Consider the following 25110-nt stretch of genomic DNA (forward strand, 5'->3'; position numbering starts at 1 on the left):
GGTGAAGCGCTTCACTGGTCCCCTCCCCCTGTTCTGAACTGATGGGTTTGCTAATGACCTGAAGCACATGAGCTGGTTTGCTGTGAGTGGGGGGTGTGCAGAGCAGTTCTGAACATCAGGATTAGGGATGGGGCACAGTGCTGCGTGCGTGTGTGTGTTTGTGTGTGGGGCAGGGAGCAAGTTCTCCCTGTGTTACCATTTCATCATTTCCCTCTGCAGTTAGCGCTTCTCATGAGTTCACATTAAATTATAGAAATTGTTTACTTTCTTGCATTTTTGCTTTTACAGAGATTACTATTTCATGATTTGGGGGGGGGGGGGGGGGGCAGTTGTACCTGTGAAGAACCACAATGCAACAGGTGTCACTGCCAAGGGTGTCTTTAATCAGGCGTCACGTCCCTCGTCTAAGGCTTTTTGTTACAGATAATGACTTATGTCACACACTTTTTGCCTACATACATATTTTGGTCATATGTACTTACAGTTGAACCATTTTAATTCAAAGGAAGTTTGACCCTTTTAATATCCAGTATTTTTATAGTGTTTTGTCTTAAATATTTTGTGTAAATAGACATACAAAGGAAGTACTAATAGAAAAGGTGTTAATGGGACTGGTGAATTTAGAACATTATGCCTCTCTGTTGCAGTTAGCTCTAAACATGCATCATAAAATATTGTAGTTTCACTTGTTGTTGGGTCCATCCACACTAAGTTGCAAGTTAAAGAATGCACGATGAGGATCTGATTTTCTCCACGTGTGGCAGAGCGCATACAGACCATCTCCAAACAAAGCCGGAGCAGAGTTTCACCAACCCTGCCACCCTGGTGTTGAGGAGCAAGGCCTAGTCCACATTCATGACCTAGGTGTGGACCTAGGTTCCACATAGGTTTTGCAATGGCGGGGGCAGCACTGACAGTGTAGTGTTTTAAGGAGCGAGCCCAAGCATCTCCATCAAGATATTCATGTATTCACTGAAGCCCTGTAGAGTTCAATAAGTACTTTCTGGTTAGTAGGTTCTGTAAGCATTGCGGAGGTGCCCTAACACACTCATTCTGATGCACCTACTTATGTATAAAATGAGGTATTTTTTGCCCCTAGTAGTGCATTCTAACCATAGACCAGTGCATTACCATTTACGTTGCCTAAAAGTGTCTAGGACAAGTCTATTTTGTCAAAATGCTTTTTTTTTTTTCTTTTTTTTTTGTTCGTTTTATTTTTTTAAACACAGTATTCACCCCACTAACAAATCTTTTACACTCCCTACAACTAGGCCTTTTTGACACTCCACATGGGGGGAAAAAAATCTGATCAATACAATTTGGGAGCAAAGGTTCAAGCTAAAAGCACAAGTTACAAGATATTGAAATATTGGCAATCAATGCAAATGACAAACAAGCTAATGAACAGTTGGCTACGAAAAGCAGTGTCCATGTGCACAGCAGGAAAGATCTTATTACTTGGACAGTTTTCCTTATAGATTAAGCCTAGAATAAATTACACTGAGTGGGAGTTCTCCTTTGCTTATAGATAATATATAATTAGGCTTGTCCTCTGTCTGGAAAACTGGCTTGAAATTGCATTTGAAACACCAGCGTTCCCAAACCACTAGTATTAAGCACCTTGGAATGTCCATGTTTAACCAGAACTGTGCGTACAGCATCTCTGATCTCAGCCAGAATCTAAAAGCATCACTGGAAATAATGCAAGAGCTGAGTTAATGCAGGGAAAACCACTCAGCAATGGATACATGTGTCTAGAACTATACAGGATAGAATTTGTAATAAAAATGAAACACGCTGGATTCAGACCATTTTTCGAATAGCCTTCACTGAAATAAACTTGTTCAATGGAGTCTGTTTGGTTAAGAAGGTCAAACTGTTACATCGTCGTGGCCCGAGCGCAGTGGCCACGGCCGTCAGCTTTTCACCCCCTTTGAATAATTAAAGCCACTAGGAACCGAGTTAGTTCAAGAAACAACGTTCTCTCTGATAATTTTCGCACCCGTCATTGTGCTTGCACCCAAGTACTACCCCGCGATTCCGATTCACTGCATTAAACAAGCTGTCGTCGTTTACAGCGTCCCTGATCACCCGTCACGGTGTGTGGAGTAGGAAGCGATATGCTCCGACTGTGACTTGCATTCAGATCTACTCTACATTTTCTGTGCCGTCATGCACAAAACCCAAAATGGCTGCGGGAGCGGACGTCCTTCACTTCAACAGCTCCGTTAATATTTAATCGGATCCCACAGCCTGTTGCTACATCTCCCCCTCCCCCCACCTTAACATAAACCCCTGTGAAACAGCAAAGTCAAACCCTGTATTATTACTACCATGGTTACCCTTTACCAAGGCAGATTCATCAAACTTTTGCAAGACACCCGAGGTTCTGTTCCTTTCGTTGAAGGCCTGAGCAATTGGCTGTCTATGGTAAGGTTTTGTCTACAGATTGTCTCAGTCTCATCTCACACCTACTCTGTTGTATAAAAGTTATTGTAAATGTTGTAAGGCTTGTTTATGTACAGACAGTCTGGCCACTCAAGGCCCCCTTAAGACGAGCATCTCCAGCCCATGTCCACTTGGCCTGGGAGTTCTGCACACCGCATGTTTTGGGGACACCTGTCTCAGGTACTCAGGTACATACGAGGTCCTGTGTGAGGTGAATCCAAAAAACTAATGGTGCGGAGGTCTTCCAGGACAACCGACAAACTCGCACCCTGGCCCTTGCCCTTAACTAACCTTTCACTGACCGAGGGTAAAACCCCAGACACGAACACGCAGCCCACTGGAGCGGAGAGAGTTCCCCAGTCTCCGAACGCCCTCGGCACAATGCATTCTGCTGGAATGTAGAGATAGAAAAGAGGGGTTGGCTTCTCGGGATAAGGCAGGAGCCCAGATAGTTCCACTCCACCCGGCCTGGTGTAGGTTTGTGTGTGTGTGAAGGGTACATGAACATACACCGTACAGTTAGCATTAACATAAAACAACCCTAGCACGGTGGCAGAAACAGTGAAGGTGATGCTTAAATCATATCCAATTTACAGATTACAGTCTAATCCGAAAAATAACATCATGTTCGAATGGTCAAGCTTCGGGAAGAATCGAGATCGGGTCACAGGCTGCTTGTAAAAGTTGCGGCTCTGCTCGCTTCAGATGAAAAGAAAAACCCCAAGTAGTTGAAATGGCATTGACGCTTCAAGTGTGAATCAGTACTCGGCACAGGGGTACGATGTGCTTGATGAACCACACTGCTGGGGCAGAGCAATTAGACTAATTTTAAATTCCTTATGGCAACAACGCCTTTCACCTCATCTCCAGGTTAGACGAACACAACGTTCACCACCTCTACCATGGCACAAGAATAAGGTGGATCCAGCTCGCCCACCCTGCACTCCCAGTGCAGCACACACACTTGGAGCCCAAGAACTTGGTGCTAATGGCAATTATTTCTGAGGAAGTGAGGACACACCTTCAGGCCTGTGGACCGGTGAATAAAACATTTGGCATTGACGTAAGGAACCCCACGTTTATCACGGAAGAAACAGCTCTGCGCAGCGAGGTGTGGGCTGGCTACCTGTGCATCCTTCAGAAGAATGACCTTCAAAACAAACTGCATTTAAATATTCTGCCTCAGAAATCGACCAATCGTCTTTACATTTATGAAGTGTGTCAACCTGTATAAAATAGCTTAGAAACAATGAATATCAACAGGAATAAACAAAAAAAAAAGGAAAACAAAATGGTGCCTTCTCCCTCCGTGGTTCTGTTTATGAATTTTTCTACTTTTATTATAAAATCCACCCTCTGCAAGCGTGGCGTGACCCCCACAGTGGTGTGCTGGGCGCCTGTGGGCAGGGGCAGCAAGTTTGAGGATAGACGCGGGGGCAGTTCTACCTACCCCACTGCCCTCTACTGTGACCACACAGCACAGAGGGCTAGGAAAGTCAGGCACCAGTGGCTTAGGAACAGCAGGTTCTCCCCTTCCTAAATCACTCGCTCCCCCACCCCCTCCCCCCTTTCGCTCCGTCCTAAATCACTCCCTCCCCATCTTCACCTCTCCCGTATCTCTCGTACAGGACCGAGTCCGTGTGAAATGATGCCCCTTTATGCTTCTTAATTGAACACCCCACCAAATCCACCTCGGTTACAAGAGGACGCATTTGTCTTTGTCCTTGGCCTCCTTCTTGACTTTGCGCTCCCCAGCGGAGGGCTGCTTGCCCGGGCTGGAGGTGGCCGCCCCCGGCACGGCTCCCCCGGCCACCGCGCCGTCCGCCTGAGCGCCCCCTGCTGCCTGCTGCTGGCCCTGCAGGGGGAAACGAGGGAGAGAGACATGCAACTGGAGGATTTTACTGATGTTTAGGTCACGTGCATCAAAAAATGAAATATGTACATCTGATTTCACGTGTGCGCAAGTTAGGAAATGTGTATACACAGTCTTGGCAAAAGTGTACAACCCACTAAAGTCATCTGATCAAATTTTTTTGTACATTTTTTGTGCTGCGTCCTAATAGTTTGAAGCGATGCTGAATTTATGTAGGAAAAAATATTCTATGACAATAGGGACAAATTTTTAAAAATGCTCTTTGCACAAGTCTGCAGCTCCTGTGCTGTGGAAGCAACACATTTATACAGATACGGGGCTAACGAGGACACAGTTCACGTGCAGTTTTCTGGATAAAAGACCCCTTTATTCCAACTACCATGTACCAAACTGAATCTGAATGACAAGTCTGAAAATGAAACACAAAGAGTGTTCTCTAAGGAGCGACAACTTCACAGCCGCAAAAAGCAAGGGAAAAAAATAAATAAAAAACTACAAAATAATCTGTTTGACTCTCGCTGTGGGATCAGTTACTAGGAAATGGAGGCAGCCTCGTTCCACCCAGGCGGTGCCTAGACAAGACGTCCCTCAGTACCCCAGTGAGATGGGCACCTGGGAGGGGAGCCAGACAGGCCTGTGACGGCTTTGAAGGAGCTCCAGGGTTCAGTGGCCGAGACTGAAATGAAGGTGCACCGGTCAACCACATCTAGAGCTCCGCCTACAACTGGCCTGCATGGGAGGGTGGCAAGAAAGAATCCATTACTGCGTTAAAAAAAACACATCAAAGTACTGACCTCGCAAAAATGCGGGATAAGGATTTACGGTCAGATAAGACGATAATAAGACCGAGCAGAGAACGCGGCATGGCGTGGAGGTGCTGTTCCTCAGCAGACACTGGGCGTCTTGTTAAAGCTGAAGGACAGATGGATGGTGTGAAATGCAGAGATACTGCAGGACAATCTGCTTCAGTGTGCTCAGAGTCTAAAGCCTGAATGTTCACAACGATCCAAAGCAGCAAAAGCAACACAGGAGTGAATGAACAGCACAGAGGTGATTGTCGTCCAATGGCTGAACAGCACAGAGGTGATTGTCGTCCAATGGCTGAACAGCACAGAGGTGATTGTCGTCCAATGGCTGAACAGCACAGAGGTGATTGCCGTCCAATGGCTGAACAGCACAGAGGTGATTGTCGTCCAATGGCTGAACAGCACAGAGATGATTGTCGTCCAATGGCTGAACAGCACAGAGGTGATTGTCGTCCAGTGACTGAACAGTCAAAGTCCAAATCTTAGTCTAATCCATAATCTGGAACTGGTTGAAACACTGCACTTCACAAGCATCATCTATTTAACCTCATCACCCTGGAGTAAATCAACTCGTCACACTAAGGCAGGCAGATATTTACCCCAGCAACCATGAAGCTGTTAATGCTGCAAATGCCGATTCTACAACGTGCTGGTCTGAAAGAGATGAATTACTTATGCAAGCAGCATTTTTCAAAAAATGAATTGTGACATCGAAATATAATTTCAGGAGCACATATATAAAACACAGGCTACAGCAATCTGTGTACGTGTCATTTGTAATCCAGATCTGATTACTTTAAGGGGCTGACTTCTTCGGCCGGGCCCGACGCCTGTGAACTGGGCCCCAAGATAAACGGAGGTGTTAACAGTGGTGTGAACGGATGAAGCCCCCGGGCAGCTCCACGGGTTAGGCTACCTGAGCCTGTGTGGCTACCTGGGCCTGTGCGGGTGCCTGGGCCTGTGCGGGTGCCTGGGCCTGTGCGGGTGCCTGGGCCTGTGCGGTTGCCTGGGCCTGTGCGGGTACCTGGGCCTGTGCGGGTACCTGGGCCTGTGCGGCGGCCTGGGCCTGTGCGGGGGCCTGGGCCTGTGCGGGGGCCTGGGCCTGTGCGGGGGCCTGGGCCTGTGCGGCGGCCTGGGCCTGTGCGGCGGCCTGGGCCTGTGCGGGGGCCTGGGCCTGTGCGGGGGCCTGGGCCTGTGCGGGGGCCTGGGCCTGTGCGGGTACCTGGGCCTGTGCGGGTACCTGGGCCTGTGCGGCGGCCTGGGCCTGCTCCTCCTCCTGCTCCTGGTAGAACTGGGACGCCCTGCGGTCCTCCTCTTCCTGGAGCTTCTTGGCCAGCTCCAGGTCACTGATGCCCTCGGGGAGCTGCTCCCAGCCCAGCTCAGAGCTCTGTTGCTCCTGCTGCAGGGACAGAGCCATCAAGTAGTCCTACACACACACACACACACACACACTTATATTATTACATTATTATTCATTTAATTATTACGAGCCTGGCAATAACACTGAAGCCCTCCCCCTCACCAACCAATCAGCACCTGTCAAAGCACACCAGTGTCAGGAACTGACAAATCATGTCAGTAGACACAAAATATCATCCATTATTCACTACCAATAAAGAGTGGCTGGACAGAGAGAAGTATGTCATGCGAGTAGCTCCGGTCCTAGTCCTAATCCCACTGGGATTAGGGGGGTGTAGGAACGCAGGGAAAAGGGAGACGCAAACCTTTTAACGTCCATTATTGGACCATCCTTTCCAGCTCTCACTGTGTCCCTAATGAAGTGAACAGTGTGAGTGGCCACACGTCTCTTCCGCTCAAACACGCACGACGGGTGTGGTGCAGCACGGGAGACGGAGGGTCAGACCTGGTCGATCTGATCCTGCTGTCCGTGGTAGACCGTCTCTGGGTCAGACGGTGGCCTCAGTCGGAACTCAGAGTCGCAGAAGTTGCCGTCACCATCCACATTGTGCAGGCTCTCCCACACCACCTTCTCCTCCGTTAGGAAGCCCTGATCCGTCACAAGCAGGTACAGCTGGCCCTGCCGTGGGAAAGTGCGCACACACACACACACACACACACACACACACACACACACACACACACACACACACACACACACACACACGCACGCACGCACGTCAGAAAGAGAAGCCTGATAATCACCAGTAGATTTAGCTGGCCCTGCTGCAGAAAAACATACCATACCAACTCAAAAATGCTTCAACACCACCAGCAGGTACAGTTGGTACTATTGCAGTGCATGCTCACACTCTCACACACACAGGCCAGATCTGTCCACAACCTTACAATCTCTCACACCTCCACAGACTTATCTTACCCCAGCACACCACACACTTCAGCATAGCTGTGCAACTGTCACAGTATTACAATCTATACAAATGCATACATCAAGGATATGTTGTGTGTCTGTGTGTTTGTGTGTGTGTATGTGTGTGTGTGTGTATGTGTGTGTGACCTACAGAGCCAGCTCTTTTATCTGTTAGCTGTGGCCAGACTGTGTCCATGCTTGCAACACTTGGCTGCATATCTCCAGACCCCTGCTATGCTGGGTCAGGGACAGGAAGTGACATCAGCATTTACTACTCAGCCACGCTCAAACTCGCTGAGTCATTACTGCTGATGACTTTGGTGATTCACCCCCTGTGAGCACCCTTGCCAAGACTCTGAACCCAGTGAATCATTAGAGAGCAGACCTACAGCAATAAAAGATGGTTGTATATTTATTGAAAATGTGAAGAAAATGGTAATAGTTACGTAGATTGATTTTCATTGCAATAGCAAGCCTGGCGAGTTGTTCTGTGGCCACAAGAGGGCACTAGTGCACATCATTCTTTCACCGTAGGCCACAGCAACGTTGGATAATGCTGCCATCTTTTTGGTTGTGTGATCTTCTAAAGCACACAGCAACAATTATACATATGTATGTATGTGTAAATGTGTGTATGTCTTCACCTTGAACTTGGTCATGGTGCTGAAGTGGTTGTTTCTAAAGAACACGCAGAGTTCTCCCTCCTGCACGGTGGAGGTGAGCTCACACAGGCCGTGGTAAGTCAGCTGTGTGGCCGTACTGTTGAGGAACTGCTCGGCCACGAACCCTGAGACGCAAACACGGGTTAGTACAGGAGCATCAGGTGCACATGCACGTGACCACATACGAGTGTGAACATGGAAACAACCACACGGATGAAGACAGAGTCCCACAGTCCCACAAGAAGAGAATGTCAGAAGGTGCTCAACACATACAAGTGCAGCACATGGTGGATTAATATCCCCAGACGGAAAAAGAGTGCTGCTTAGACAGGAACAGAGAGTGAGAGTGAGTGTTTCATAGACAGGAACAGAGAGTGAGACAGGGAGAGTGCTCCATAGACCGGAACAGTGTGAGAGAGAGCTTCTTGGACAGGAACAGACAATTACAACGGCCAAGCGGAGACACAGAGAGGACACATGGACAAAAGAACGGCAGAAAGAAATTGTGTGTGTGTGTGAGCACTGCTATATGACTAACTCACACTATTTATTTTTTATCAACCCCAATAAAAAAAGTCCTGGCTATGGAGAACCTTAAACAAGACGGAAGTACATCTCTCCCTCACACACACACACACACACACACACACACCTTCACCAGCCATCTCGCTGTTCTCGGACTGCTTATAACTAATGATCTTCTCCACCAGCTGGTTATAACTGCAGTGCCCCACAGCCTTCACTATGTCAACCATCTAGAGAGAGAGAGAGACAGAGAGAGAGATTTCTTAGATAGTGGTAGAGGGGAGGATAAATCCTTTATTTCATGCTTATCCTCTTTCCGTGTTAGCAGATATCACTGATTAACAGATTTTGTCCATTGCAGAATAAGTAAACAAATGAACCAACAAACAATAAACCACTTTTTATGTTTGTCTGCAAGCTGCATCCAAATGTGTTTTCAGAATTTCCCCATCACTCTATTTCTTGTTCAAGTACACCCGCTTGTCACTACGTATAAGGAAAGTGGTGTCCAGGGGAATGGAGCCCATCTGTGTTGGCAGACCACCGCAGGAAGAAGGATATTCCAAATCTGGTAAACGTCCAAATCAAGGTAAAACCACACGTTCTGGAACATTCTGGAAGTCTTTAAATTTTTTGTATAAACATAAGACAAAAAAAAAAAAAAAAAACATTGGAATTCATCATAAAATGTACCACAAGTTCCCCCTGTTTTAGTGCGTGTGTGACCAAACCTTTCGGAGTGTAACCAGCAGAAAGACAAAACACACACTAAACTAAACTAAACTAAAATAAAAACATCGCTGTGATCAGATGACGCCACAGCCGGATGACTCAGAGCGACCGGTCACAGCCTCCAGAATCGGACCTACGCATATGCAACAACTAGGCTCCGTCGTTTGTGTCCCAACGGACACAAGTGTCTTCTGTTTTTTTTTTTTTTTTTGGGGGGGGTTTTTTGCGACGAGAGTTGGCGTCTGCGGTTTCGAGCGTGTGTGGCGGGGGACGCACACCTGGGGGTCGACCAGCCAGCCGTGATAGAGCGGGATGTCCAGGAGGTCGAAGACGATGCACTCGGGGGTGTACTCGAACACCCGCACGCCCGTGAACTTCACGTTCACGTCTAGCCCGGTCTGCAGCTTGTGCAGGACCGCCATCGCATCGCTCATGTTCTGGAGGGAGAGAGAGAGGGAGAGAGAGAGAGAGGGAGAGAGAGACGGGGGAACGGGAGGGAGACAGCAGAGAGGAGATGCTCACAGAAGCTCATCTTTTTCTCCGTTTAAACTTTTTCCTACTCTGTATTAGACAGACACAAATAGTTGATGTTATTTTTGTCTCTTGGATGATACTTCAATGATACTCTAAATCTATATATTGTCCTGCCAGTTAAGCTTCCCAAACCAAAGCCCTATTCAGACGGGATTCATTTTACATGGGGAGGTTGGGTACGTAATTACTCCATGTCCTCAGTGTTTTCATCACCACCAAAATATGCCCAGTCAGCCGTTTGTAAGGACTGCGCGTTCTCACGAAGGTAACAATTCCAGCGTCTTTTACCTACTATAAACAATGAGTAAAAATAGCCCCAGGTTACTTTAATCCTGTCTGGATGGCCACGTTAGTAAATATTCTGTAATATCCTGTGGAAAATTAGTTTTATCGTGTCTTCTCTTGCATGGAACTGCTCAAGGAAACCCTGGATGAAGGTCTCTGGGGAGGCATGCTTCTTAGGAGCATTTAAACTTCAGTTAAAGTGGAGACTAAAGGCCTAAAATGAACTATATAGCACAGACACACTCAACAGATTATGCAAACGCACTTAAACTTCGCCGTAGAACAGAGGGATGAGAAAGGCAAGCACACGAGAAGGCAGAGCAAACACTGCTGTCGGGTCAGGGAGACGGACCCAGTCCACTGTCCCCCTCATTCCCAGTGAAGTGTCCTGTGTAGTGCTGGCCCAGTAGCTGAGGCCACAGCAAACCCGGTGCACTTCCTGTCCCGGTCTCCTGCACCGACAGCACCAATTGTCCTCTCCTCTGTGGAGGAGCCAGTCTGTCTGTCTGTCTGTCTGTCTGTGGAGGAGTCTGTCTGTCTGTCTGTCTGTGGAGGAGTCTGTCTGTCTGTGGAGGAGTCTGTCTGTCTGTGGAGGAGTCTGTCTGTCTGTGGAGGAGTCTGTCTGTCTGTGGAGGAGTCTGTCTGTCTGTCTGTGGAGGAGTCTGTCTGTCTGTCTGTGGAGGAGTCTGTCTGTCTGTCTGTGGAGGAGTCTGTCTGTCTGTGGAGGAGTCTGTCTGTCTGTCTGTCTGTGGAGGAGTCTGTCTGTCTGTCTGTCTGTCTGTGGAGGAGTCTGTCTGTCTGTCTGTCTGTCTGTGGAGGAGTCTGTCTGTCTGTCTGTCTGTGGAGGAGTCTGTCTGTCTGTCTGTCTGTCTGTGGAGGAGTCTGTCTGTCTGTGGAGGAGTCTGTCTGTCTGTCTGTCTGTGGAGGAGTCTGTCTGTCTGGAGGAGTCTGTCTGTCTGTCTGTGGAGGAGTCTGTCTGTCTGTGGAGGAGTCTGTCTGTCTGTCTGTGGAGGAGTCTGTCTGTCTGTCTGTGGAGGAGTCTGTCTGTCTGTCTGTCTGTCTGTGGAGGAGTCTGTCCAGAGCAACAGCTGCTTCTCAACAGAAGTGTGGGCTCAAGTCAGAGCTTTAAGACTTGCGGAGGTCTGAGAGAAGAGCTTCTCTTAACAACATTGTTGTTATGGTGACCGGTGTCGGACAGAGGAGGATGGGTCCCTCCCTGATTCTTGGTTCCTCTCAAGGTTTCCTCCTCATGCTTTTAATGAGTTTTTCCTTGTCACTGTTGCCCTTGGCTTGCTCACTGGGGGTTTGGACTTGGGCACTTGTAAAGCTGCTTTGTGTCAACAACTGTTGTAAAAAAAGCGCTATATAAATACATTTTGATTGATTGATTGATTGAAGAGCTAGAAAGGATGTAGCTAGGTAGCAAAGATAATTGAGCACATACTCAAAACGAAAACCCTGAATTGATAAACAATTTCATTATAATAGCTAGTAATTAAGTAATGAATTCAGGTGAGAGTAAGTATATAAATAATCATTTTCCCCACACAAATACTTCTCATAAAATCTCATTTTCTGCTTGGCAAAAACATAAAACACAGGCATGTTTCATGGTTTATATACAGACCTTTGGCAAAATTCGTGTGAACAGTATGCCATTTTGACATATATTTCACTTAAATATCCCAGATTTATTTGATCTTCTTTTCTGTGCAGCTCACATAATAAAGACCTCAAACTAAACAGCTTAAGCTCCATACAGCAGGCCCCCTACTTGGGGGTGGCCGTGTTTAAAATAGATTAAGTTCAGAATCGGGCGCATCCGTGCTACAGTATAATGGCCATCTCATAATGTGAAGGTGGTTCACTTTGTAAAATGACTTCTGGAGTTTGTGTGGGCTTCAAACATTCTACCACAGTAATTCTGGCAACATGTAATAAAAAGTGGAATGAAGTTCACAGATGAAAGTGTGACAACAACAGACTGTGTTCAACATCTGAGACTACATAATGAAGGGGGGGTTTGTGTCGGTCACGCATCTGTTTGTCAAATAAATCATCTCTGTAGTTACTGTAAATATCAGATGCACTTCACTCTTTACAGCTTTTGTGTTTTAATAAATAAAATATAAATATTTATGTAAATGTAAAATATTACATCAGCCTTCTTGGTGTTTAACATGGTAAGTGCATTAAATATGACCATCTTGACTGAGGACCTGATTAATTTGAATTGGTACTTTGTTTAGAACTCATGACTTAACTCAGGACTTTAGTGTCAAGTAACTTGTTCTCGCTCTCTCCCTCACACACACACACACACACACACATTCACACACACACACACACACACACACACACCTTTAGAATTTCCTGTATGTATTGCGCATGTATGTTTGGCTATCATGTAAAAGGTCAAGACTGCATATTTAAGCTGTGTTTATGTGTGCATAATGACTTGATGTGCGTAAGACTATCTGTGCCCCTCATCTGTTTTATATGACCCAAGGGCAGCATGGACAGCTCCAATGTTAAATGTGACCAGAATGAAACAGAATCACAGAAAAGATTCAGAAATAGAACATCCCTCTGCAAAAAAAAAAACCCCTGCTCGGTGCTGTTGTTGAGAAATTGGAGTCACTGCCCTGCTGGGTATCATGCCAAGGTGACTCGGGAAGCAGGGGCTGTTCCACTGGGCACCTACCACAGAGGTTGGAGGTGCATCAGAGTCCAGAGCACCCCAGTCAGATCGGTTCCAGGAACCACCCACACCGGCCTGTCTGCCTCTTTTGGCCCAGTGACCCTGCCAGACTGCCTGCCTTCTCCAACATGACCCCCTTTCTCTCTCTCTCTCCCTCACACACGGACCACAGCATCAGACAAGACGAGTGAATGTGACAGCAAAGGTTGTGTCCAGGGTGAATGACATTCACGTGGACGTTATAGAGGTTCACGTGGAAAATGTTGCGTACATGGTGAATTTTGTACACACGGTGAATGTTGTGGACACATTGGTGGCTCATTTTTAGGTGTCAAAATTGTAATGACACACACACACACACACACACACCGGAATACAGGGTCACAGGGGAGTGGCATTGACTGCTAAGTCGAAATGTGAGTGCAGTGATTTAAACACTCAGCGGGACTGTTTCTATCGATTCACATCCTCTACTAAGCGCTGGTGTAACGTCTGGCCAGGCAGCCTCAAAACAACCTGCAGTTGTCTGTCCCGCCAGTCTTTCTGACTGAATCATATCGGACGGTTTGGTCAGTGTTCAGAGGTAAATAAAACACACACATGCCTGGTGGCTTGTGGCAGGGCAAGTCTTTCATCTCTAAGTGACACGTCTTTCCCCCTCCACACCGTGCCCCCACAGTCCAAACACCCACAGCCACACCCCACTGACGACGGTGACAAACAAAGCTAACGGCTGTTGGAAAGGAAGTCTCCCCCTCGCAGAGATTAAGAGTCTGGCGTTTACACGAGGTCTCTCGCACGGCGACGGCTTAGCACACGTCTGAACGGTTCGCTCTCGCAAGGGAGCCACGGCAGCTGTCCGGAGGGAAAGTCCAGCTCACCGGGCAACTACGAGAGCCGTGCGAGAAACCTCCCCAGTGCAGGAGAGGAACCGGCGTTCACCGAGCCAGCTTCCACCCCCGCGTGAGCGGATCTGAAAACACACACAAACTATGCAACCGTCAGAGACAGTGCTATTTTAATCCAAGTATCCTCACTTTTTTTTTTAAGCTCGCAGACAGAAATAGAGGGAGTCAGGCAGAAGTGTGAGCGAAGACTCCTCAGAGAGCGCAAGCGGCCCGGCGTGACGGCTAACACGCCGCAGGCATCAAAGGCGTCGGCAGGGAAGCAACGGAGCCCTGCACATCGGTGCTGTTAGCTCCCAGCGGCCTCTGCTGCTGTGGGTAAGGTCCTTAGCATTTCGGGCACCCAGAATGAACCCAGTTTTCACCATGTACACAGCGTTTTCCATGTGAACCCTTAGAACGTCCACGTGCGTGAGCTTCATGTAGCCAAACCTTGAAATGCTCAAATACGTGACCCACCACGTAAACAACATTCACCTCTGTCCCTCTCTCCCCACCGGCACTGTGCACGTTCCCTCCAGGCATTAAGGGGGCTAACACCAAGCTACAGTGCGTAAGGCCATATAGGGTAGTGCCTAACGCCTCCCCCACCCACCACACCCTCGCTGGCCCACCACCAACATCCTGCCTCCCCGCGGGCACTCGTCGGCTGCGTGGTCGGGACACTCTGCGTAATTGCTATAGTGTGCAGAAGGCCGGGAAGCACTTCTCAACACACACACACACACACAACTTGTGAGTTTGAGTTGGTGTAGCAGAGCACAGGCAGCTGTTTTCATACATCTCTGGTCTCTAAGTGCAGACTGGAGGGCGTGCGCACACACACACCCACGCTGGAGAAGTAGTGAAACGCCCCTTCTGCTTACCTGCTCATAGTTCAGACGCTGGGCCTCTGATATCTCCTTTGGCTTGGCATCGAGGATGTAGTCTCCTGTGGTGGAGAGAGAGAGAGAGAGAGAGAGAGAGAGATAGAGAGATAGATAGATAGATAGAGAGAGAGAGAGAGAGGGTAAAAAGCAGGAGTGAGGTAAAAGCAGGCGGAGGAGGCAGGGATGTGGTGAAGAGAGAAAAACAGAGATCAGGACGAAGACAGGCAGAGGTAGGTGTGGGGGAGAAAGAGGAAGATTGCAGATTTAGCATATTAGCATATTTTTGTACCAATGCAGACAACACAGGAGGGGAAACCAAGAAAGCAGTCATAGCCGGCACGCTCATTTCACACAGACGCTTAGAGCTGAAACCTCGCCACGGCACTCCCAACATCCCACGCTTTAATGAACCAGGCCCTCCGCGCTGGACCCGGGTGCGAGCGGGACCCGCCCCTGCTCCAAACGCCCCCAGACCTCCACAGCTGCTTTCCCCACACAGGCGCTAAAGGGGCTCTGATGGAATTAGTCCCGAAATCGAAGTGCCTTTGGCTGGATAACGCGCTGAAGCTCAGAGAGGCAGATGGCAGACGTCAGGCGAGCGGCCTCGTGCCACCCCGGGGGCATGAAGGCGTCTCCGTCAGGCAGGCCCCTCCCCTGGAGCTGAGGCTCCCCACCTGATAGGCAGAGTCCTCTTTAACTGACCACCAACCGCAAGGCACGTGATTAGTACTGTACTACACACACACACACACACACACACGTGCACCCCCCCCCCCCCACCCCAGACACACATGACCTAATGCACACTCATACCCACGCGCACACCCTGTGAACAGAGGGCAGGACTGTTTCTATCGATTCACATCCTCTACTAAGCGCTGGTGTAACGTCTGGCCAGACAGCCTCAAAACAACCTGCAGTTGTCCGTCCCGTCTCTCTTTCTGACTGAATCATATCGGACGGGTTTTCCATGGTCTGGAAGCCAAAAGATGTTGGTGCTCGGAGATGAATTGAAAGAAATAAACACACACATCCATCTTGAAAACACACACCCACAGGCAGGCTCTTGGGTTGCCAGCTCTTTGGGTTGCTCCTCTGTGCTGTAGTTTAACAGTGTGTGATGCACACGCCGACAGCTCCTTCTGTTCGTCCAATTAGTCTACAGACATTTGGTACCATAACAAAGAAAACTGTGTTGACTAGCTGCATATATGCTGCTCTATAAACACAGACCCAACACTTTGATTTTGCTGTTACATCCAGTGATGTAACAGGCACGGTAAGCGCGTTACGATCCCTAAAACGACTTCTCCAGCGTAGCCCTGTGTCTCATCCTGGTATTCCACCGAACAGGCGAAAGGAACGCTCCGAGCCGCCCCGGGGCGGGGCAGAAATGTCCCAGCATCCTCTGCGTGTGAGCAAGAATGAAGGCCCGGCACGAGCTGCCACGCCCACCTCGCCCCGCCTACAAATGCCAAAAACTCCGAGCCACGCCCCTTCCACCTGTGCCCTCCAACTCTGTCGTGGCCGACCCCTCTCCCTGTCCCTTTGTATGTCTCTTTTAGTATGCCTCGTTCTCTCCTTCTCTCTCTCCCTCCCTCCCTCCCTCCTATTCCAGTAATGTGGTTGGGGCCGGTTTAGTCTTTTTTCTTAAGTGGCCACAAGGCCTCCAGTAACAGCGCTGTGGCGAACGCAAAAGACTGAGCTCTCCATCTACAGAGTCCAGGGGGACGTTTGGACATTTGGATGACAATGGCAAAAAAAAAACACCCTTTGTAACTAAATTTGAAACAGGTCAGGTTCACAGATGAAACCAACCAAATCAGACTTCAACGCTTCAGCGGGGCTGTGGGACGGACCTGCTGACCCCACACGGAGGGTGCGCACGCCTGACCCCACGTTCGAAGGAGCTACATTCTGTGTTTCTGGGACAGGACCTGCCCATACGTTCTGTTCTGTGGAAGCTGACGTCACAGGTGGTGTGGATTCCAAGTCTGATCCAAGTCTGAATTAGGGAGGTGCTAAGATCCTTTCTTTTTCTGGGCTTCAGAGTGCAATTTCACAACATGAGTTACAGAGTTTCCAGTTCGCCATTTAACGGCGCACAGCCTTGGTTTCCTGGCGACAGCATCTCTTAGGGTGACAATATCTCCGGCGTGACAGCACTGCCTGGGCGCAGGCTGTCTGGAACTGAAACCAACCCTCAATGGAATGGCAAACGCAAGTCAGTGATGTTTATCTAGCAAATAAAACAGCCAAGGAGACGTGAGGCGGCGGGCTTACTGCTGTGGGCTAAACATTCTTCATTTGCCGTGCTTGCTGTGACTACCAATCATATTCTTTGTTCAACTTCACACTGAAACAGTGTCAAGGCATTACTGCACTACTTATTAACTACTAGAACTAAGGATTGGTCATAAAATTATCATAAAGCCAAACACACCTTTAAAACCCTTGCTTTGGTTGAATTGAGTATCACATTTTGTCAAGACATTTCCAACAACTTCAAAATCTGTATGAATCCACAGAATATGCTGATAGGGGAGACCTACAGTGTGTTTCATGGTGTAGTATGAGAATGGGGATGTTGATGGGCTTTATGACTACACTGTTTCACATTTTTATTTTTCTTGCGCTGAACACACAATTTCTGCTTACTATTACACTCCGTATCACAGAGTATTAGAACAAGCATCTGATTAGAATGAATACAAGTGTCTCACAGCCTCTCTCTCTCTCTCTCTCTCTCTCCCCCTCCCTCCCTCCCTCTCCTCTGTAAACCAACTCAGCATGACTAATTTGGACCTCTTTCAAACCTTCCAAGCCGTCACATAACTCAGCAGCTTGTGTACTTCATATTTCTCACTTGTAAAAGCAACACCAACGGTTTTTCATTACATGAGTTTAAGCACCGGTACAGTAAGTAATCTAAAGAGCCACGGACTTCATACAATACCTCTCCACTAGGAGAGGGTGAAACCAGAGACATCGACAACAGTGAGGCTGGGGTCTCTCTCTCTCTTTACGATGCACGTAACAAAACACCTTACCCCTTATTCCTCCCCCAAGTTACGGCACGGCGCTGTCCCCGGGGCCCGAGGGGGTAGAGTTGGCTGGTATCCCCTTTCCTCTGGCACTTATGAAGGGTGTGGGCCCTTGGGGCATTCCCCCCGACCCTGGACATCAGCGCCTGACCATGAGCCACTTCCCACTTCGGTTTGCACGCCACCAGGACTTTGCGGGACTGAAGTGGGGACGTCCGTCTCGGGGAGACGGCTAGGAGACGCCTTCTCCCCACGCTCCAGTAAGAGAATACCATCGCTACAGCAGGCACTGCGGCAAACTACAGCCTCTCAACAGCTACAATGGAGGCTGACTCACAAATCACAGCAACGTGCATTTGGTTTAACTACACTAGCCTACATGTTGGTAGTCTCACAACTACATCCAGCTGAGGTGTTTACAGGGCCATCATAAACCACCAGGTTCAGAAGGGAAGACAATGCTACACGAAGGTTTCACAATATATTGTTAATCTTTAGCTGCGATGCTGGTCTTTGAGATTCTAATATTGCACACGACAGCAATTTGGAAATAAACCCTCTAATAAATCACTCTGGCTTTTCATGTCACGAGAACATGAACGCTCAGGACTGCAAGACGGTCTCCCATGATTCTGATAACCACAGAGCTGAAATTAGGTCCCAGAGGACAAACTGGTGATTAGCGAGAGGAACCGCCAGACAATTCCAAGCGTTGGTTCAACATTTGTACTACCTCAGGTTCAATGCAACGTACGTAAGGCAGTATGTGTATACTTCAACCCTGGGACAACTGGCTAACGGCTAGCTGTTGTCCGCATTTTTACAGACTATAAAAAGTGGCATAAGTAAAAAAAACAAAAAAAAAATGAGGACTGCAGACTGAATGACTGAAATCACTTGCATTTACCTAGATACTCCATTAGCTGCTCTGCTGTGATGATCTCCATCATTGGGGGAAGCTTGACCTGCAGAGGATTAAAAGAGTGAAAAGGTGTTAAAAGCGTTAAGTGCACCTGCGAACAGAATCTCCCAGTCCCATTTTAGGTTTTGCTCCCGTTCTCAAAAGGTGCAACCGAACATCTCACAGCAGCAAGTCATAGCTCTGGGGGACAACCTTGTCCTCAATCACAGGCTACATGAGACAGACCGGCCCTAGTTCTGACCACACCACACCTCTCAAAATATGTCCTCGAAGTGGACAGACGGTGGTGGGTTTCCAAAGAGGGTTTCAGGGCTGAGCGACGTGGATTTTACGTTTGAAGATTAAAGAATGAAGACTCAAACGGAGTCTCCGGTGCCTGCCAGCAAGCAGTCAAACAGAGTAATTAAATGGTATCTTTATAATGCAAATAAGCCCAAGGCTGGAATCCAGTATACAGGCCTACTAGCGGCCGTGCACAGACTGCTTAGCACAGGCACACAGATGAGAAGGTGCACCCACAACAGGGAGGAGGCCTTTTTAGAAGCTAGAACACAAACTAGCTGAATCAGAGTTTGTGGAAGGAGAGGAGAACTCTCCAGAGGAGTAACACAGGCCCACAGGCTGTTCCCCACCGGCCTGATCACATTTCCAGCTATGCCAACAAGCCCTGTCAGTTCCTTAAAAGAGATGAAGTTGATTGCTGGGTTAGAGCCTACAGTGAAAGAGAGAACGTATGGATGGTCATATAAGTACAGGATAACAATGACAGGACAGTTTGGGAGACGTTTCACAGTTGCAGAGAATATTTGAACAGCCAATATAAGAAATGTAAGCTCTGTATTTAAAACCAGCTGTTAAGCCAGACCTATATGTAGTTTATTGGGAGGGTTCATAATGATTTGTGGTGATGTTTAATTAAACCACTATTAAAACATGTTAACTTTGTTTTATGTGGAAAACACTTTGGAATTTACTATTAGTGTTATGACTACACCTACAATATAATTTGTATGTCAACAGTGAATGAAAAAATCCACACACAATTATTTATTTGCATTTTGCTCTCAATTGCTTTAATCATTCTACTCTAAAATTGTCCTGACCAAACAAATGTAATTTTGAGGTTTCTTTTTATATATACAAAGGGGACTTACAATAGTTACTTCTGTGCAACACGTGTAACCAAGTGTTCAGGCATAATAATTATTGTAATTGTCTCAGCTTTATGCAGATGGATTCAATAACAAGGCGCGACCAAGCCCGTCTAGGATGAGACAGTCAGCACAAACAATACTGATGTTTCATTTATAGAAAATTAAAGGAAGGACTTATTTGCATAGCACACAGAACAGCAAGTTGGCTCCACTTTACCTTCCAGACCAACAGAAGGACATTCATGATGGCCAGTAAAGGGCAGGGGCCGTTCTCGTTCTGGGTGATGATGGGCGTCTTCTCCTCTTTCCACTTGATCCACTTGATGTGGTATATGGACTGGCCGGCACCTCGGTCTTTTCCGCACGGCAGCTTGGCTCCGTCGGCCTCACACTCGCCCTGCAGGACCGAGGCCAGCCCTTTATCCTCCAACCCTTCGCTGTTGAGATCCGAACTCGGGCAGGAGTTCAGGTTGGAGAAGGACTCCGGGGAGTCCAGACTGCGCGACTCGCCCGCCGCGCTGTGCTCGCTCCCGCTCGGAGGACCCTCGGGACGAGGCGCGTTACCGCTTGAAGCGCTCGCCGTCGGAGCGTCCGAGCACAAGCGGGTGGGTTTGGACGGAACCACAGGGTCCATGGTGTCCGTGTGAAGGTGTGAAGCCACCACGGCGGGCTCCTCCTCTCTCGTCGGGTTGTTTACTAACTTTGAGGCGCCGCCTCCGTTATTCCCGGCCGCCGACCCACCGTATCCCGTCCCGTTGCTCAACTGATCCGCACCGGACGGCACCGTGTCCGCACGCATGCTCTCGCTCTCTTGGATCATCTCGCAAACATCTGACCTGTTTGCGCAGGAGATGGAGATAGCGTTAGCGTTAGCACTAGCACTCTGGGTCCTGCTGGCGCTGCTCGTACAACTGCCCGAAGTGCCGAGCGAAGCCTCCCTCTTATTGCACACGTCGGCCGCTATTCTCGCTCCGCCGGCCGCCCTGGTGTCTCCCGCCTCTCCGGGGACGGCAGTGCACGGGGAACTCCCGCCGACGTCTCGGTGGAGGTTTGCATTCGTCTCCATTTCGACGGCACCGCGACGACAGCCTCTCAACCAGACCGCAGCTCCAGTCTCAGCTCCACCGACGCCATGACATCTCCGCCCATGACGTCACCGGCGTGCACACGCCCGCTCTCTGGAAGAGGAGAGAGGAAAAATAAAGAAATAAACAATAATGATAAAGTTCGGTTTAGTAACATTTTGGAGAACTTATATGAAACAATAAAATTACATATGTTCATAAAACATGGAAAAATATAAACATGGCATATTAATGGATCAAATTTAAGTAATATTAGAAGGACTATATATTTTTTTGCAGGGACATATGAGTGTCATGATTTTGATTTTACATCAACCAAGAACATGTGTAATTGTGTTATTTTAAATAGTCAAAAATGGGCCACTCCTAAACTTGTTTTAATGATTGTACGTTCGGTTTCACTGAGAACAACTTTCTGTTTAATCATACCTGTTTTAAACTAATTCCGACTTTCAGATTCTCAAGTAATCTGCTTTGTACTTCGCATTGGTTTTAATACTTCCCCCTGTCTCTGACGGGAATAAAGTAATTGTTCACCTGTGGTCGTGTGTGATGTGCGTGAATTAAATTTAAACGTTGTAACTGGAGACGTTTCTATAATTTCTTTAATGCAGAACTTATTTTCGCCGGACGATGGCGACATTTACTTGGGATACTGTCTTAGATAAAAAGCAATTTCAACGAAACCGCGTGATTTGGACCCAGGAGACTTTTTGTCATACGTTCATTGAAAATCGGCAGTGCTGTTTATCCTCTTCCCATCTGGCTATAAGGCGATGCTGTGTGGATTATACATTTCTTCATGTTCAGTCTTAATCCAAAATGTAAGATAACAAACACCATAACACGAGTGCAGTGTTATAATCCTATATTTTAAAAGCTGTCCCTACATATAATTCCCTGTATTGTATTTCTGAATACAAATCATGCATAGCAAATATGTCCGATACAATAGTTAATGGGTCACGTTTACTCATATTACTGTGAGAGAAAAAACATTAAAATAATACTAAAAATAATAACTGCTATATGAACACAGTAAAAAAACAAAAACAAAAACAAGATGTTGTGGTTGTACAAAGGGGGCGGGGCCTAAGCCTCTGCCCGGGTTTGACGTCAGGCGGTTGGAGACAGGCGGCGAGAGGCCGCAGATAAGCAGCTGCGACCGTCAACGCGGGGCGGCTGCGCCTTTAAGATTCAGATAAACCCGAACGGGGAAAGCGGTGTCGATGTGGGAGCGATGAATTTGTTCGATATGGTTTTGATCAAACTCCTGGCGGTATTATACGTCTTAGGTAACACCGAAGGTAAGTCGTGGCCGACGGAGAGCGGGGGATTTTTTTGCGTGTGTGAGGAGCCGAACGCCGCCCGGCCGAGACGTTACGGGAGGGGTGTTAGCTGGATGCTAACAGCTAGCCGCCGCTCGGGGCTTGTGTGTATGTGTGTGTGCGGAAGTGAACTTACTGCGGGACATCTTCCACAAAAGTCATTTCCTTGATAACATTTACATCAAAGCTCACACACTTTAATAATTTTAAACAAAACGTCTCGTCCTCGTACCTCTGAGTGTGACTATAACAGTTTGGCGAAGGTAAAGGGCGCTGTTATGTGCCAGCTGTCAACTCAACCCGGCTAGCTGGGGCGATAAGTTGGAGACTAACTTACATTTAACGTTGCGTTTCAACTGATAAAACGACACTGTTGTTACCATAACGGCTAATAACGAATTTCAGAAATGTGTTTGAAAAACGAAGTGGTAACAATATAACGTTATGAAGTTGAGGGAGTGCGTCAGAGAGAAAAAGGTGTTTTCTTTTGAGGAGGAGGAGGAGGGGGGGCAGAGGCTGTTTGACATTTTCCCCTCAGCGGGACGCCTCAATTAAACACAACAGCGGCGAACGGTGTTTTCTTAAAAAAGCCGAAATGGCTGTTATATATCGAGCTTCTTCTTCTTTTGCAACGTTATAAGCCAGCTAGCTGTATAAACAGCGTTTGGAGTGTCGGACAGGGCGAGTTGAAACTTCTCTCCTCCTCTCAGCTCCCTCAGGACGAACTCCTGTCCCTCCCCTGTGTGTCTTCGTGTTGTCTCAGGACGAACTCCTGTCCCTTCCCCTGTGTGTCTTCGTGTTGTCTCTGGACGAACTCCTGTCCCTTCCCCCGTGTGTCTTCGTGTTGTCTCAGGACGAACTCCTGTCCCTTCCCCCGTGTGTCTTCGTGTTGTCTCAGGACGAACTCCTGTCCCTTCCCCCGTGTGTCTTCGTGTTGTCTCAGGACGAACTCCTGTCCCTTCCCCCGTGTGTCTTCGTGTTGTCTCAGGACGAACTCCTGTCCCTTCCCCCGTGTGTCTTCGTGTTGTCTCAGGACGAACTCCTGTCCCTTCCCCCGTGTGTCTTCGTGTTGTCTCAGGACGAACTCCTGTCCCTTCCCCTGTGTGTCTTCGTGTTCTCAGGACGAACTTCTGTCCCTCCCCCTGTGTGTCTTCGTGTTGTTGCGTTCAGCCCCACAGCTCGCCTGTTTTCCCACTATGCGGGAGGAAGAGTCGTCGGTCACAGTCAGTGACATCTCCCTTTTCCCCCCGAAAGGCTTCTCACTAGGACGGCTTTGGGGGTTTTTTTTTTTTTAATTGCAGTACCGTTTTGCGGTTTTTGCACTGTGCGTATGGTGCAGCGAAACTGAGCATTTCAAGATACGGCAGGATGTGCGAGTCATTGTTTCTGTGTCTTTTTTGTAATCTTTCTGATGTGTCAAGACCTTATATCATGACTTGTGCTGGTGGTCTTGTGGCTGACTGGCTCCATCTACCCAGGGTTTCATTTTTCAGTTTTAGAGATGGCTGCGTTGTAACTGCTGGGTGACCTGCTAAGAGGAGGGAATTTTTCTAATCTCCTTTAAATTGTAGGGATTTTCTGAACTGTTATTGAGAATAAAATGGCTGGAATTCTACCAGTTCGATTATATATTGTCAAACAAAATGATATAAACTGTAAGCAATTTGTTGCTGTTCAACAAGCCATATATGAAATCTCAAGTTTTTAAGCCAAGTCTATATGTCATATACCAGTTTAAAGAACATAATAGGCTTTTGTAATAAGTTGATTCCTACTCTCAATATCGTGAAATCCACATGGTCAACCACACCCTAATGGCTCTGGCCATTACTGTGTTCCAGATATACCCTGCTTATGGCTCCTGTCACATCGGGCACACACTGTTACATTAGACTTCCCCCATGTCAGCCACAGAGTCTGAATTGAACCTCCTGTCTTGAGGGTTTCAGTCAGGAAATACAGGCTCTCCGTATTCTTTGTCCTCTGGTAGAGCAGGTTTGTGGTGCTGGTTGCATGAACGAGGCTGTGGTGCTAACCGGTGGAATCTTAGGGACTTGGAAAGTTTTTAGGGAGTTCAATACTGCACTGGAGAGGACTGGGTCATAATGTACGATGGCAACTTTGCAGTACATTATGCTCAGTGAATTTCAAGGTGGGTTAAATATTATTTGTGCAGTGTAAGTGGAAAAACAGTGGCTGCATATTCTCGATCTCTCGCACACTCGCAGAGCAATCTCCGTAAGTGTGTTTTCAGATGCACACATGGTAGAGGGGACTGCAGAGAGGATGCTCTCAAGAACATCGCTTCTCTGTTTGCATGTTTGGAGAAAGGGTATAGAGGCTATTCTCCACCAAACCGGTGAAGAGCGGAGGTCATGTGTTCAGTGAGGAAATGCCTCTCCCTCAGTCCCCTTCTTAGCGTTTGTGTGCAGAAATTGGAACTTTTCATTCAAATCCTGCCTTTCCCTTTTCTGTGATCATGTAGTATTAGTTCATAACGGATCAAGAATTTTGTTTCCGAGCTAGGTGGATCTGATGTAAGTTCGTGAAATACTGTAAAATTAAAGCTCTAGACAGTTTTTTTTTTTTTGCTTTCACGGTGTTGTTGAGGGAGAACTTCAGCATTTTGAGAGACTGTTTTGATTTTGCACCTTCAACCAAAATACCCTTTCTCCTCAGAGGCTACATATGAATAATGTATTGTATGGAGGCAATGTGAGGTGCTAATCTGCTCTGTCTGAGAACAGTGCCAACAGCTGGCCCTCCCCAGAAACTGTGCTGTTTAATAGGGGAGAGTTGGACGATCCAGGAGCACGGCAAAGGACGTGTTTCTCATGTGTTTTTACAGCTTTTATGTGTACCAGAGCTTTGTTTTCTACTGAGGAAGTGTGTGAGGTGCGTGGCAGCG

At 47.8% G+C, this 25110-nt stretch overlaps 2 protein-coding genes across 5 annotated transcripts in view; one reads left to right on the plus strand and one right to left on the minus strand.

Annotated features, from left to right (window-relative positions):
• Positions 1–362: 362 nt before the first annotated feature.
• mindy2 (MINDY lysine 48 deubiquitinase 2) lies at positions 363–23420 on the minus strand. Of its 4 annotated transcripts, none has more exons than XM_076997223.1 (10): positions 22435–23420; positions 20007–20967; positions 18621–18678; positions 14667–14731; positions 9654–9812; positions 8771–8873; positions 8101–8243; positions 6992–7165; positions 6350–6553; positions 363–4303 (listed from the first exon to the last, which is right to left on the minus strand). In XM_076997223.1, the coding sequence occupies exons 2-10, from the start codon at positions 20853–20855 to the stop codon at positions 4145–4147; spliced, it is 1914 nt and encodes a 637-aa protein (XP_076853338.1). In that variant the 5' UTR covers positions 20856–20967; positions 22435–23420; the 3' UTR covers positions 363–4144. The 4 variants fall into 4 exon arrangements, with proteins under 4 accessions (XP_076853338.1, XP_076853331.1, XP_076853350.1 ...); XM_076997216.1 differs by having other exon boundaries at positions 22339–23420; XM_076997235.1 differs by lacking the exon at positions 22435–23420 and having other exon boundaries at positions 6350–6526; positions 20007–22006.
• adam10a (ADAM metallopeptidase domain 10a) overlaps positions 21996–25110 on the plus strand; it is a 52581-nt gene continuing 49466 nt past the window's right edge. The window contains exon 1 of the mRNA XM_076997199.1: positions 21996–22181. Coding sequence (XP_076853314.1) covers positions 22115–22181 — 67 coding nt within the window. The 5' untranslated portion in view covers positions 21996–22114. The remainder of the gene's footprint in view (positions 22182–25110) is intronic.

The sequence above is a fragment of the Brachyhypopomus gauderio genome, chromosome 1 (genome assembly GCF_052324685.1).
Source record: "Brachyhypopomus gauderio isolate BG-103 chromosome 1, BGAUD_0.2, whole genome shotgun sequence".
NCBI lineage: Eukaryota > Metazoa > Chordata > Actinopteri > Gymnotiformes > Hypopomidae > Brachyhypopomus > Brachyhypopomus gauderio.